Here is a 13,322-nt window from a genome sequence, read left to right as displayed (position 1 = left end):
TAAAAGGCAGGGGTGACAAGACTCTACAAGTAGGAAAGAGAAAGAAAAAATTTGATGGTTTTGTGCTATATCTGACAAACGAATTTTGGCTTTTCATTCACATCTAGGCCTTTAAGAGAGACAATGCATTAAAAATAGCTGATGTTGGGGAGCAGGTTGACTGTCTGCCTTTGGCTCAGGTCCTGATCCCAGGGTCCTGGGATGGAGTCCTGTTGTATGGATTTACAGCTCAGCAGGAGTGCCTGCTTCTCCCTCTTCCTATGTCCTTCTCCCTGCATATGCGTGCTCTGTCTTAAATAAATAAAAACGTGAAATAAGTGAAGTCATGCAGTTATTCAGCTGTTTATTGAACAGCAATTCAGGGGAAGTATGGTGCTCAGGGACACATATCAGGGGCACAACATCCTTCTACCTTGTTGCTTTAGCTTGTATGACCTCAAGCTCATGGTCTAAGATGGTGATATCTGTGTTTCATGCAGCAGGGTGGAAGAAGAAAAACAAAGAAATTGTTAAAATGTGACGTTCCTTTTTATAGCTGCCCACAAGTGAGAATAGAAAATATCATCTTTAAGCTTGGTAGCTGTGTGTAAAAATATCGGGGGATCTATTACCATAGATGAATGAAAGAATGGATATTGGGGTATAAGTAGTATTCCCAGGCACAAGCATCTATTGCAGGGTATCTCAACCTTGGCAATCCTGACATTTTGGGCCAGATAACTTCTGTTTTGTGTGTGTATTGGCTATCCTGTGCATTGTAGAGTAGGCTTAGCAGTGTCTCTGGCCTCTACCCACCAGGACCATTCCCCCAGTTGTGACAACCAAAAACATCCTGAAACATTGCTAAATGTCCCTGGCTATATTTTCCTTACTCTCTATTGAGAAACACTGTTCTATTGTGCCCAGGAACTGTTTGTCACTGTGCAGGAGACAAAACCAAACCAAAAGTGAAATAATTTCAGACAGTGATAAGAGCTATGATGAAAATAAAATAAGGTCAAGACAGATTGGGTTGGAATGCAGGATGTACTGTGCATGCAAAAGCCCTGAAAGAAAAGAACTTGGCTCCTAGTAAGAAGAATCAGAGTGCAGGTGGGGTTGGAAGTAAATGAGGAGCCTGATGAGGTCTTGGTAATAGGGTCTTCAAGCAGGAAATGGTATGATTTATGAAAGCACGAACTAGAAGAGGAGTAAGAGAATATAGGGAGACCAGTTGTTCAGGTGAGAATGGAGGATGGCTGGGTTTGGCAATGGAAAATAAAATCGTGGAGAAAAAGAACGAAGATCTTAGAGGGTTATGGCAATCTGATTTACCCAGCTATTGGGAAGGCCAAGTGGTGTTAACAGGTGTCTATTTCCCACAAATTGTGAAATTCCCATGATAGATTTGTGCCGTCTGTACCTGTATTAGTTTCTTCCTGTTGCTGCTGTAAACACATTACCACAAACTTGGTGGCTGAACACAAATTTTGTCTCATAGATTTGGAGGCCAGGATCCAAAATCAGTCTCACCGGTGTCTGCAGGGTCACATTTCCTCAGGAGGCTCCAGGGAGAATCTGCTTCTTGCCTCGTCTAGCTCTGGTAGCTATAGCACTCCAGTCTCTGCCTCTGTGGTCCCAGTGGCTTCTCCTCCTTGGTGTGGTGACATCTTCCTTGCCTCTTTTTAAGCATGTTTGTGACAGTATTTAGGGCCCACCCAGATTATTCAGGACAACCTTTTCACCTCATGATCCTTTTTTAAAAGACTTTATTTATTTATTCATGAGAGACATACAGAGAGAGATGCAGAGGCACACACGGAGGGAGAAGCAGGCTCCATGCAGGGAGCCTGATGTGGGACTCAATCCTGGGTCTCCAGGATCATACCCCGGGCTGAAGGCGGTGCTAAACCGCTGAGCTACCCGGGCTGCCCCACCTCACAATCCTTAATCACATAGTTTGCCATATAAAGTAGTACTCACTTTTGCATGGAGGAGAATATTTCTAGCTTCCAGGGGATTAGGACATGGATAATTTCTGGGGAGCTGTCTTTTAGTGCTGCAGTGTTAGAAATCACTTTGGCTACAGTAAGGAAGACATGTTTGTTTAGCAATTAAGGTGGAAGGCACCACTGTGGAATAATAAAATGCCACTTAGTAAAAGAAAACAAAAGAAAATTTTTGTAAGTGGAGTTTTCAAGAATTCTAGGAAGGGTGGGCTGAAGGATAAAAAAAAAGTTCAGAAGAGCTTCATGGACTTTAGATAAACCCACTCTAGATATGAAGTCAGTGTTTCTGAGGACTGCCATATTTACACAGTATCAAGTGGGTGTTTGAATGCAAGATGTATCCCACGGGTACACCTTGTTGGTAGTGCTGGGCATGGGCCCTGCTGCTGTGGTGGGGCATAGGAGGGAGGGATAGCGAGAAGGCAGTGGACAATGGAATGGAAAGGTGGAACCAGACCAAGTCACAGAGGCTGAGCAAGACAACAGAAGCAGGTGCACGCAAGCAGCTATAAAGGAGAGGTCCAAGGAGGAAGCAGAGTGTCAGTTCAGGCTAGCAGAGACCAGCACTGGAACCATAAACATGGGTATTCAGAGATCCAGGCAGGCTGGTAGCATCAGGATAGCAGAGAAAGTAGTTAAACTCCAGGCTCTAGACTGGGGGTCAGGGTAACTCAGTTATTAATACTGGGCCCAACACAGAGCCAGGGAAGCAACCAGGATGACTCATGCCAAATTCTAGAGTGCTTACTTAAGACTTCTTAGGTACTATTTTCTGTAGTCCAGAACCTTAAGGTAGACTTACAAGTAGGGAATCTGGCAAACCTCTGTGTAACTCTGATGGAAAAGGGCAAGACTAACACTCCTGTGTTGGGATCTATGACCCAGCCTCTAAGACATAGTGAAGTCATTACTGACAATATGAAAGAACATGACTTAATATGCAGTATAACTAAGTCCACGGGATACATGTTTGTTTATAACAATAGGACGTGGGGATCCCTGGGTGGCGCAGCGGTTTGGCGCCTGCCTTTGGCCCAGGGCGCGATCCTGGAGACCTGGGATCGAATCCCACATCGGGCTCCCGGTACATGGAGCCTGCTTCTCCCTCTGCCTGTGTCTCTGCGCCTCTCTCTCTCTCTGTGACTATCATAAATAAATAAAAATTTAAAACAAAACAAAACAAAACAAAACAAAACAATAGGACGTAGTAAGCACCATTGGGGGTAAGGAGAGTAATAAGAACAAAGAGGCATAGCTTGAGAGGCAGCTCAGTATGGAGACTCTGGAGCCAAACTCCCTCGGGTTCAAATGCTGGCTAATACATGACAATATTTCATTTAGCAAATTATCATTAATCTGTGTATAAACACCAGCATAATGTCTGGGGAACTGGAATACACTCAGATCCTGGCCCTGAATCTAACTGTCCACACTGCTTTGGGGGAAATTGCTCAAACTTTTAAGGCCTCAGGGTGTCTCCAAAACTGAAAGGGTTGAGATCTGAGGTTACTTAAACATATACTTTAAATTAAGCGCTTTCTGCCAACCTCTCAATCTTCCAAGGGTGCCCAGGCTTTCCCCTTGCTGCACAGTCTGAAAAACTATGAGGATCATTGTGGCATCTTAGTTTACATCATAATCCTGACCTAAGTGTTACTATTCCCATTTTGGAGATGAGGAAATAGAAGTCTAGCAAGTTGGAATAATTTGTTCAAAATCACACAGCTAAATTAGTGGTAAGGTTAGGATTTGATTTTAGTTCTGGCAGTTCTAAAGCTGCGCATCTTCTACTTGTCTCTCTCTTATTTTGTCATTAGACTTGATTTCTGTGCTCAGGAGGCCAGGATCACAAATGCCGGTTACCTTCATATTTGCCCATTCTGCTATTTCCTAGGAGATACCCAAGCTGTGCCTGCTCAGCTCCCTCCTACTCGAGACTCCCCCTCCTTGTTATTCAGGGTGTTGTCAGCCCATATGGTTTAACTCCAGCGCTCACTCCTGTTAAATGTCTTCTGCATGTGTGTTTTCTAGCAGTAGCTCCTGACTTGTATCTGAAATAAAATTCTTACGTTTTTGCTCATTTCATCTATGTTACAATGACAAAAATCAGATAGGCATGAAGTCGGTGCTAAAATGAAAATAAACACCAAACGATGAAACAGATATTGGGAAAGTAAAAACTCTGGTCATTATTTTACACTTTCATTTACATTTAGGTCTTGATGAGACAAAGAAGGTGACTTTCATGTCTAAACACTGTAACAACCTAAATCATTAATACTACTGAGTCACTATCATATTCTACAGAAGATTCTAAAGGAATACGAATGGAAAAATAGTGTTTAAGATTTACTTTCAAAATACTGATACATCTCAGAGAAGCTGTGACCCCAGTGTATATATAGTTGAGGTAATACTTGTATAATTAGTAAAAGTTACTAATTGTATAATGGGAAACATTGCTCTTTAGATATGTACACATTAGCTTTCTGAGTCAAGAATTCCACATTGATGTAAAATAATTTTAAGTTCAGTGTATGGCAGTTATGCATATAGGTGTAAACTTCATTACCAAATGAGCTTTAAAAAAGGTGTAATGCCTACTAATTATGTGTTATTAACACCAATGTCAACAAAAACAGTCCAACAGATAAAGAAGCACAGTAACAAAAATATAATTATCAATAGAAGAGTTAACTATCCTCAGGCTTATAAAAAACAACTAAGGTCATTGTTTTTATTTTTTGCTCTTTATAACTCTTCCTTATAAATACAGTGGCTAATTCTGATCATTTATCCTTATTTAATCTCCCTATGAACAAATTTGCTGATACTGAATATTATCTTCAAATATATCAGCATTATCATCATCTCATTAAATGAATTATTATTATTATTACTATTATTATTATTACTGAAAACTCATCAAAGCTTTTAAGGCTATTAATTGTTCAATCAACTTAAAAATCTAGTTTTGGAAGTAACTGGTTACAAATTTGTCCTTTTATTGGCAAACAGCAACCATATACTAGTATTACTCTCAACATCTCAATAGGGTGCTTATCATGCTTACATTTCATGTGAGAGCTGGAGTACAGACTTTACAATATATCCCAAACAACATTAAATATTGTCACCATGCCGTTATGATAATAGCTTACATGTGGCATTAAAGAAATTATTGGCTGGTTGTAATAGTACCTTTTTCCAAAATAAATTTTAAATATTCTAGAGGCTAACGTGATAACAAATTGATTATCTTCACATGACACAGCACAATCTTCTTTCAAAGTTCACAGGCCTTTCTTATTGTCTCTCTCTGAACGATTCTGTGGGAAAAAAAGAGACTTAGGTAAGTAATGAAAAACAGATTCATAGATATGACACGTTTTAAAAAAATTCTCTTTTCTATGTACAGTTATTAATTATGAGAATAATCAAATGTGAAAATATGGATTGTAAAAGTCTCAAACTTAAAAAAAACTGCAAAGTTTGTGGGTTTTATTTGAAAAAAAAAAAAGTCTCAAGGGGAAAAATAACACTCTTGATAAGATCATTTATTTCCCTGCCTTAATCTATTTTGCTTTTGTTTCACAGGTTATACCAGGAAAACAAAATTTCTCAAATTCCCCTCTTACAAACCCAATTAAAATTTTTGGCAAGGAAATAATGAAGGAAACCAAAAACCCCAGATGGGATGGCCTTCAGATATTTGCCAATAGTACTGACTTCTCAAATTATACTCTTTGCTGATCACAAGAAGACTATAATGTATCATTTAAAACTGGAGGAAAATGGGATATAAATGAATAACCTTAAGAAATCATTTGCACTTAAGCAAGCAAAAGTTGGGATGCCTGGTGGCTCAGTGGCTGAGTATCTGCCTTTGGCTCAGGTCATGTTCCTGGAGTCCTGTATTAGGCTCCCCGCTGGGAGCCTGTTTCTCCCTTTGCCTGTTTCTGCCTCTCTCTTCTGTCTCATATGAATAAATAAATAGAATCTTAAAAAAAAAAAAAGCAAAAGTCTATGGTGAGAAAAAACTCAAAATGGAGTTGAAGTATTACTGCTTGCACGTGAGAGGCTCATCAAGCTTCTGTTTAGGTTGAGCCCTAATACTTTCAGAACAACTTTAGAATAACATTAACCAACCAAATTAGAAGACAGGATTAGGTATTTTGCATGATAAGGTACCACACCACTTTCACATGTTTGTATAGATCTTACTACTTAAGATAAAAATCACAGCTTTACCTACTGAATGGGAGAAGATATTTGCAAATTATGTATCTGACAAGGGGTTAATACCCAAAATATATAAAGAACTTATGCAACTCAACACCCAAACCCCCACATAATCTGATTTAAAATGGGCAGAGGACCTGAATAGGCATTTTTCCAAAGGTGACCTATGAATGGCCAACATGAAAAGACGCTTAACATCACATTGTTGGAAATGCAAATCAAAACCACGACAAGGTATCATACCTGTCAGAATGACTAAAATAAAAAACACAAGAAATAACAAGTTTTGGCAAGGAAGTGGAGAAAAAAAAACTCATGTACTTTTGGTATGAATGTAAAGTGGAGCAGCTTCTGTAGAAAAAAGTATCGAGGTTCCTCAAAAAATTAAAAATAATATTACCATATGATGCAGTGATTCCACTATTGGGTATTTACTTAAAAAATACAAAAAACACTAATTCAAAAAGATATATGCACCCCTCTGTTAATTGCAGCATTATGTACGGTAGCCAGGATACATAAGCAACACAAATGTTCATCCATAGACAAATAGATAAAGAAGATGTGGTGTGTGTGTATATGTATGTATGTATTTACTGGAATATTACCCTGCCATAAAAAATGAAATCTTGTCACTTGCAACATCATGGATGGATCTAGAGAGTACAATGCTAAGCAAAATAAGTTATATAGGGAAAGACAAATACTGTATTTCACTCATATGTAGAATTTGAGAAACAAAACAAATGCACAAAGTAAAAACGAGACAAAAATACAGACTCTTAAATACAGAGAACAAACCAGTGGTTGTCAGAGGGGAGATGAGTGGGGGGATGGGAGAAATAGGTGATGGGAATGAAGAGTACACTTGTGATAAGCACTGAGAAATTGTTGAATCATTTTATGTCTGAGACTAATGTAACACTGCACATCAATTATAGTTCAGTTTAAAAAAAGGAAATAATCTTGTACTTATCCAAAATAAAAGTGGACAAGAAGATTAAAAAAAAAAATCACAGCTTTAATGGAGCTGTTATTCTGGATAATTACTTTAAGTGAAGGGTGATTTTCCAAATGATATTTGAAAACTGGCAAGTGCTGATGGGTTTGTACTGCCCATAAACCTCAGTTAGTTTTGCTTTTTCTTTTCTAGAAGACAGCCAGGGCAAACAAGGAAAGGCAGACTCTGTATCTTGAAGGGATTATTTTCTAATATTTATTTAGTGCTTATAACAGGAAGGGGACCAGATGGGGAAATCCAGACAGGTTTAAAAAATGCAAAGTGGGATTCGTTTATGGTAAGGAAATCAGCTTTCTCCTCTTCCACCTTTATTTTTTTAATATTTTATTTTTAAAAGATTATTTATTTATTTATTCATGAGAGACACACAGAGAGAGAGAGACAGAGAGAGAGAGAGAGAGGGGCAGAGACACAGGCAGAGGGAGAAGCAGGCTCCATGCAGGGAGCTCCATGTGGGACTCGGTCCCGGGACTCCAGGATCAGGTCCTGGGCTGAAGGTGGTGCTAAACTGCTGAGCCACCCAGGCTGCCCTATTTCCTTAATATTTTATTTTGTTTATTAATTTTTTTTAAAGATTTTATTTATTCATGAGAGACACAGAGAGAGAAAGAGGCAGAGACGCAGGCAGAGGAAGAAGCAGGCTCCATGCAGGGAGCCCAACGTGGGACCCAATCGCAGGACTCCAGGATCACACCCTCAGCTGAAGGCGGCGCCAAACCACTGAGCCATCCAGGCCACCCCTATTTCCTTAATATTTTAATGGTCATTTTATGATTATTTTATTTAAAGCAAACCAACTATGTAAAATTGGGAAAGCTAAGTTTCCCACGGAAGGAACTTTAAAGATAAAATTCAATTATTAAGGTTGGTTTCACAACAGGAGTAAAATTCATTAAAGGCAAGCTGATACAGCTGTTTACTACAGATGGTCTACAGCAATTTTTTTGCTTCTCAAGTAGAGTTCATAAGGTGAATATCAAAGTGTACGAGTCGCTTTTAAGAAAATGGTAGTCATGTAATGACACTTAAATCTCAGAATCTTCTACAAGTTCTCACACTGGACAATGGAATGGGGAAAAATGTGTCCAATCAAGAAATAACTACTAGCACCTTACAGGGATATAGAGCTTTTCTTGTTTAAAAATATTAAAAGTGCCTTCTTGTACAGGATCTGGTTTAATGCTCATAAGGTATTATAACCGCCATTTAAGTAATGGAGAAGCCAAGGTGCCTGGATGTCAAATCATCCACCCGAGGGTTACAGAACTGGCAAACTAATGGAGCTGAGAGAGGTTTTGTTTTTCCCCTTCAAACAGATATTTATTATGGGAAATTGGTATTACAGGTGATGAAAGAGGAGACAGAGGCGACAGTGTGGTAAGACACCTCAGAGATTAGTACAGAACCACTACCATGCCTTGGACTGGAGGCACAAGGGAGGAGATAGTGTTAAGGACCTCAGGAGCAAGGGCCACCATGTGGAAGTTGCCCAGTAGGTATTGGGACCATGGAAAGAGATAGGGCTGCTGTAGCAGAGGCCACCCAAAACAGAGAGAGTGGGAAAAAAATCCCTGGCTTTGTCCTTCCTGCCCTCAGTCTCCTTCTGGTGCCTCCCTTTGCTAAACCTGCCCAGAAGAGAGCAGAGGAGCTTGGGAAGTGTTGCTCTCTGAGACTGAATAGAGGAGAAGTAGGAAGGTCAAGGATCCGAGAACACAGTCCAATGACCAGAACAGGCCGAACAGCAGAGTTCTTAAGGACTGGGGGATCTGCAGAAAAAATTCCTGATTGTGAATCCAACTTGGGATTCCTACTGATTTCTAGTTCAGTGATGTTAGGTATGTTATATAACATAATTTCTGGGTCTTGTTCTCCTCATCCACAAAATAGGGTATTAAAATATTTTAATTTAGTGGGCTGTGACGAGAGTGAACAAAATCACACATGTGAAGCCATTAACTAAGTGCTTGGTCCAGAGCACATCTTCAATAAATGTTATCCATTACATATTTCAGAAATAACAGAAGAAAGTAGATCGAGGCCTTAAATGCACTAGTGAACAAGGCCCAACTCTCAGCATGGCACTTGGCATATCTGGGATGGGCCATTTTTCAAAGAAATAGGTGTGACAACTTCTTTCTGGGGAAGGAATTACTCAGAATTACTTCTTAGCATCTGCAAATCAAGATTGCATAAGCTCCAAAGAGAAGGTGTTTTAGGGAGAGGAAAGAAAATGGGTTGAAGGAATCTCACTGTCACATAAACTTTTCAGGGATTAAGAGATCATTAGCTGTTACCACAAGGGGACATTCAGTGATGGTCAGTGGCTGTAAGAAAATGAGAGAATATTGTTTCTTTTTTCTCCATCCAGGGATCTAAACGTTTCTGACCTGGCAAAGTCCACTGGTATGGATACCATCCTTTTGATAGTTCTTCTGTACTCCTTTTGAGTACACCCTAACCTCACAAATAGGAGGAAAAAAAGTTCTATTTCTAGGCAAAAGGCTTCTTCACTTTCCATGGTGGATCCTGAAGGATGCCCTGGAGTAATTCTAATCTGGCCACGATTATGTAGCAATTTTAGGACCTGTGTTTTAGAGATGAGGAAAGGGTGGTCTTGCTGAAAATCTGACCACCTACTCTAGAACATGGGAACTGAGCTCTTGGTATCCCAGGTTCAAAGCACACATAGTTTCTACCCTTTTCTGGATTGCCCTATTGTCAAAGTAGGTTAGTTAAACTAAACATGCAACTCAGCTAGGGATACCAGATTACCAATGCGTTTTGCATTACTTCTTGACTGGCTCTAAATCAGGTCTAAAGTGGCTGGTTCGGAAGAAGTCATTCTTCCAGCAGGACTTCTACAGAGGAGGGCAGCCCTGGTGGCTCAGCGGTTTAGTGCTGCCTTCAGCCCAGGGCCTGATCCTGGAGATCCAGGATCGAGTCCCACGTCAGGTTGCCTGCATGGAGCCTGCTTCTCCCTCTGCCTGTGTCTCTGCCTCTCTCTCTCTCTCTCTCTGTGTCTCTCGTGAATAAATAAATAAAATCTTAAAAAAAAAAAAAAAAAACTTCTACAGAGGAATGTATGCTGCTGCTAATGATAATCCTTTTTTTTAAGGTTGATTGATTTATGACAGAGAGAGAGAGAGAGAGAGGCAGAGACACAGGAGGAGGGAGAAGCAGGCTCTATGCTGGGAGCCCGACCTGGGACTCGATCCCGGGACTCCAGGATTGCGCCCTGGGCCAAAGGCAGGCACTAAACCGCTGAGCCATCCAGAGATCCCGATAATGATAATTCTAGTAGGTATCATTTCTTGGGGGTTTCCTATCAGCCAGGCACAACGCTACACATTCTATTTAATTCTACTAAAAACCCAGCAGGCCAGGTGGTATTATTATTCTGATTTTACAGATGAAGAAAAGTGAGCTGTAGAGGGGTAATATAACCTGCTTGGGATCATAAAGTTAGTATGAGAATCAGAGTTATTCCAGGTCTGACTTTGAGTTCTATCAGTATAGTACCTGGTATAGTACCTGCTTGCCTTTTGCCAGGCACAGTGCTGGACCCTTGTGATACCATGACCATTAAGATGCAGGGAAATGAGTCCTGGGACTAGGGCTTCTCCTACAGTGAAGCAACTGTAGAGCTGTAATTGCTAAAAAGCTCTGATTGAAAGCCACAAAAGCTGCCAAATTCTCAGCACAAGCCCCCCCTCCCCCAGCCCCCACCCACCCCATCCCAGGAGGAATTGGGAGGGCCAGCGCTGCCTCTGGAATGATCTTTCCCCCCAAATCTCCCCACATGTGGTCAAAATGTGGCTGGGAAATCAATTCAGATTAGGGGCTGCCAAGTCAACAGGGAAGGGACAGTCAAATTTATCATGGGTGAATGCAGGGCACGGACTCTTGCTGGGTTGGAGGGGAAGAGAAGGAAAAGCTATAGCCCTTGATTCTGTGACTTTAATAACAAAAGGGTTTTTCTACTTCTGTCTTTAAATCCATGTATCTTGAATGCCATAGATTTTGACCTAAGATGTCTAAAATATTATGATAGGAGGAACTGTGTGAGGTGGGACTTCAAATTTTGACCTTATTTTTGGCATGAATAGAGCAAACACTGCCAATGGCAAAACGAAATGTTTACAGAAACAGCCCATTTTTCAATGCTGCCATTTTTGTGGCTCAATTCTTTTGCTTAGAATTTCACTAGAACTAGAACACAGTAAGTTAGCATGTCAGTAAATCTCTATGCTATGACTGTATTGCATTTTCATGTAATGGCCTCATCCTCACCCTCCAGGTAAAAGTCTGATTTCCTTAACCATTTTTAAGAAGGCAGGACTGAGTACATCCTCTTGATTTGGGAAAGGCAGACAACCCAAAAGGTTGACTTAGTAATCACTATTTCATAAAATTTAGGTTCATAAAGTGGAGGTCACCCACCTGAAGTTCCGAGTGTTCTTTCAGGAGCCGGTCATATTCTTTTGAAAGTCGCTCCGATTGCATTCTCATTGTCATCACATCCTTCTGTGCCTTAGAAAGAGCTAGAAAACATGGGATAGAATTTTTCAATTTTCATTTTGAAATAATTTTAAATTTACAGAAAAGTTGCAAGACTTAAATAGAAAACTCTTTTGTAGCTCATGCTCAAATTCACCAACTGTTAAGAGGTGGTACATTTGTTACTGTATTTTCTCTCACACACAATTATTTCCTTGAACCACTTGAGAACAAGTTACAGACATCATGCCCCTTTGCTTCTTAATACTTCACTGTGTATTTCCTAAGAACAAAGGTATTCTCTAACCATAGCACTGTTGGTAAATGTAGGGAATTTAACATCAATACAATACTTTTTAAAATCTCATCTATCGCTTATATTCCAATCTTGGCTACTGTCCCAATTATGTCCTATCATTTTTTTCTACTCCAGATCCAGCCCTAGGTCAAAGATTAGCATTAAGCTGTCATGTTTCTTTGGTTTCCTTTAATCTGGAATAGTTCTTCTGCCTTCCCCCTGCATTCCTCTCCCCTTTCGTAACACTGGTATTTTAAAGAATACAGGTCATTTTTTTTCTTTTTTCTTTTTTTTTTTTTTCGGGACATTTTTTTTCTTAAATGGAATGTTTTTCATTTGGGTTTTGTCTGATGTTTTCTCATGATTAAATTCAGATTATGCATCCCACTTACATACAAATATGACAGAAGTGACGCCGAATGTCTCTCAAGGTATCACATTCAGAGGCCCATCTGCCTCTCACTGGTTTTTCCATTTACACTTATTTTCTTCCTTGGAACTAAGATGCAGTATGTGGGGGGAAGACAAGACTTTCTTTTCTTACTGCACTAGTGGGCCTTCCAACATGATGTTGAATAGGAGTAATAAGAAAGAATGCCCTTGACTGATCCCTCACATTAGGAGGAAATGTTCAGGTTTTCATTAGGTAGGTATGATGATTAGTTGAAGTATTTTTTTCCAAAGTTTTCTTATCAAGTTTAGAAAATTTCCATCTATTCTTAATTTGCTCAGGTTTTTGTTATTACGAATGTTAGATGTTGTCAAATACTTTGCCTCCATCAATTGATGTGATCATCTGTTTCTTCTTCTATAGCCTGGTTGATATAATGTTGACTAGTTTTGAATATTGAACCAGCCTTGCATCCTTGGAATAAATCCCATTTGGTTGAAGTGTATGAATTTTTTTTGTAGATCATATATTAAAACATTCCATTTGATTGTAAAAAAAAAAAAAAAAAGTATGTATCTTGCTCCTTATCAAAACTTTTCCCTTATAGTTAGCATCCACTGATAATTCCTGACTAAACCAATCTCTAATGTCATGGTTATGCAATGGTGATTTTCTAGCTCCACCATTCTATCCACGTTTATCAGTCAGCATTCTACTACAAATGAGGGCCTTCCTTTCTTCTCCATCCAACCATCCAACTATCTATTAATCAATATATCATCAGTAGGAACTCACAGGTTCTTATTTTTTTTTTAACAATTTATAATTCATTATTATACTTAATTTCTCCCAGATACGGCTAGTAGGAACTCTGTCAACCTGGCT

At 39.6% G+C, this 13,322-nt stretch overlaps 1 protein-coding gene across 3 annotated transcripts in view; it reads right to left on the bottom strand.

The window, feature by feature from the left end:
* Window positions 1-4,153: 4,153 nt before the first annotated feature.
* BCAP29 (B cell receptor associated protein 29) overlaps window positions 4,154-13,322 on the bottom strand; it is a 52,209-nt gene continuing 43,040 nt past the window's right edge. For all 3 annotated transcript variants that reach the window (XM_072791565.1, XM_072791566.1, XM_072791567.1), the window contains exons 7-8: window positions 11,692-11,792; window positions 4,154-5,317 (exon numbers count right to left, since the gene is read on the bottom strand). In XM_072791565.1, coding sequence (XP_072647666.1) covers window positions 5,282-5,317; window positions 11,692-11,792 — 137 coding nt within the window. In that variant the 3' untranslated portion in view covers window positions 4,154-5,281. The remainder of the gene's footprint in view (window positions 5,318-11,691; window positions 11,793-13,322) is intronic.

This window comes from Canis lupus, chromosome 21, assembly GCF_048164855.1.
Source record: "Canis lupus baileyi chromosome 21, mCanLup2.hap1, whole genome shotgun sequence".
Taxonomy (NCBI): domain Eukaryota; kingdom Metazoa; phylum Chordata; class Mammalia; order Carnivora; family Canidae; genus Canis; species Canis lupus.
This window is presented reverse-complemented; position numbering and strand designations above follow the sequence as displayed.